We start from the raw sequence: 321 nt of genomic DNA, 5'->3' as shown, positions 1-321 counted from the left end.
GCGGGTGCGGGGTTACCACCGGAATGGCAGCGGCGGCCAGAGGGGCGAGATAGTCAGGTAAGGTTTCCATGGGCTGGTTAAAGGCTGCCAGGGCCATCTCTTCCCTGTCAAGTCGCTCCTTCTTGATAGCAGGCATGGTGCCGCCGCGCTCCCCGTGCGCCCTCGTCTCTCCACAGCACAGTGGCTCTAATGTCTCCGGTTGAACTTGCCCCCGCTCTGGCTGGAGTTTGGATGAAATGCGCCAGCAGCAGCAGCAGCAGCAGCACAAGCACCTTTGGCGCCCGGGTGCCGGAGGGGGCTGGGATCCCCCCGAGCAGCCCG

The 321-nt window shown here is 64.8% G+C and overlaps 1 protein-coding gene across 1 annotated transcript in view; it reads right to left on the bottom strand.

The window, feature by feature from the left end:
* The window catches only part of SAMD11 (sterile alpha motif domain containing 11), a 127836-nt gene extending 127685 nt beyond the window's left edge, over positions 1-151 (bottom strand). Inside the window, 1 exon segment of the mRNA XM_009646780.2 lies at positions 1-151. This exon segment is cut by the window's left edge and continues 55 nt beyond it. Coding sequence (XP_009645075.2) covers positions 1-136 — 136 coding nt within the window. The 5' untranslated portion in view covers positions 137-151.
* Positions 152-321: the final 170 nt, after the last annotated feature.

The sequence above is a fragment of the Egretta garzetta genome, unplaced genomic scaffold (genome assembly GCF_000687185.1).
Source record: "Egretta garzetta isolate BGI_Z169 unplaced genomic scaffold, ASM68718v1 scaffold29, whole genome shotgun sequence".
NCBI lineage: Eukaryota > Metazoa > Chordata > Aves > Pelecaniformes > Ardeidae > Egretta > Egretta garzetta.
The sequence above is the reverse complement of the archived record's forward strand: the minus strand, read 5'-3'. Positions and strand labels throughout refer to the sequence as shown.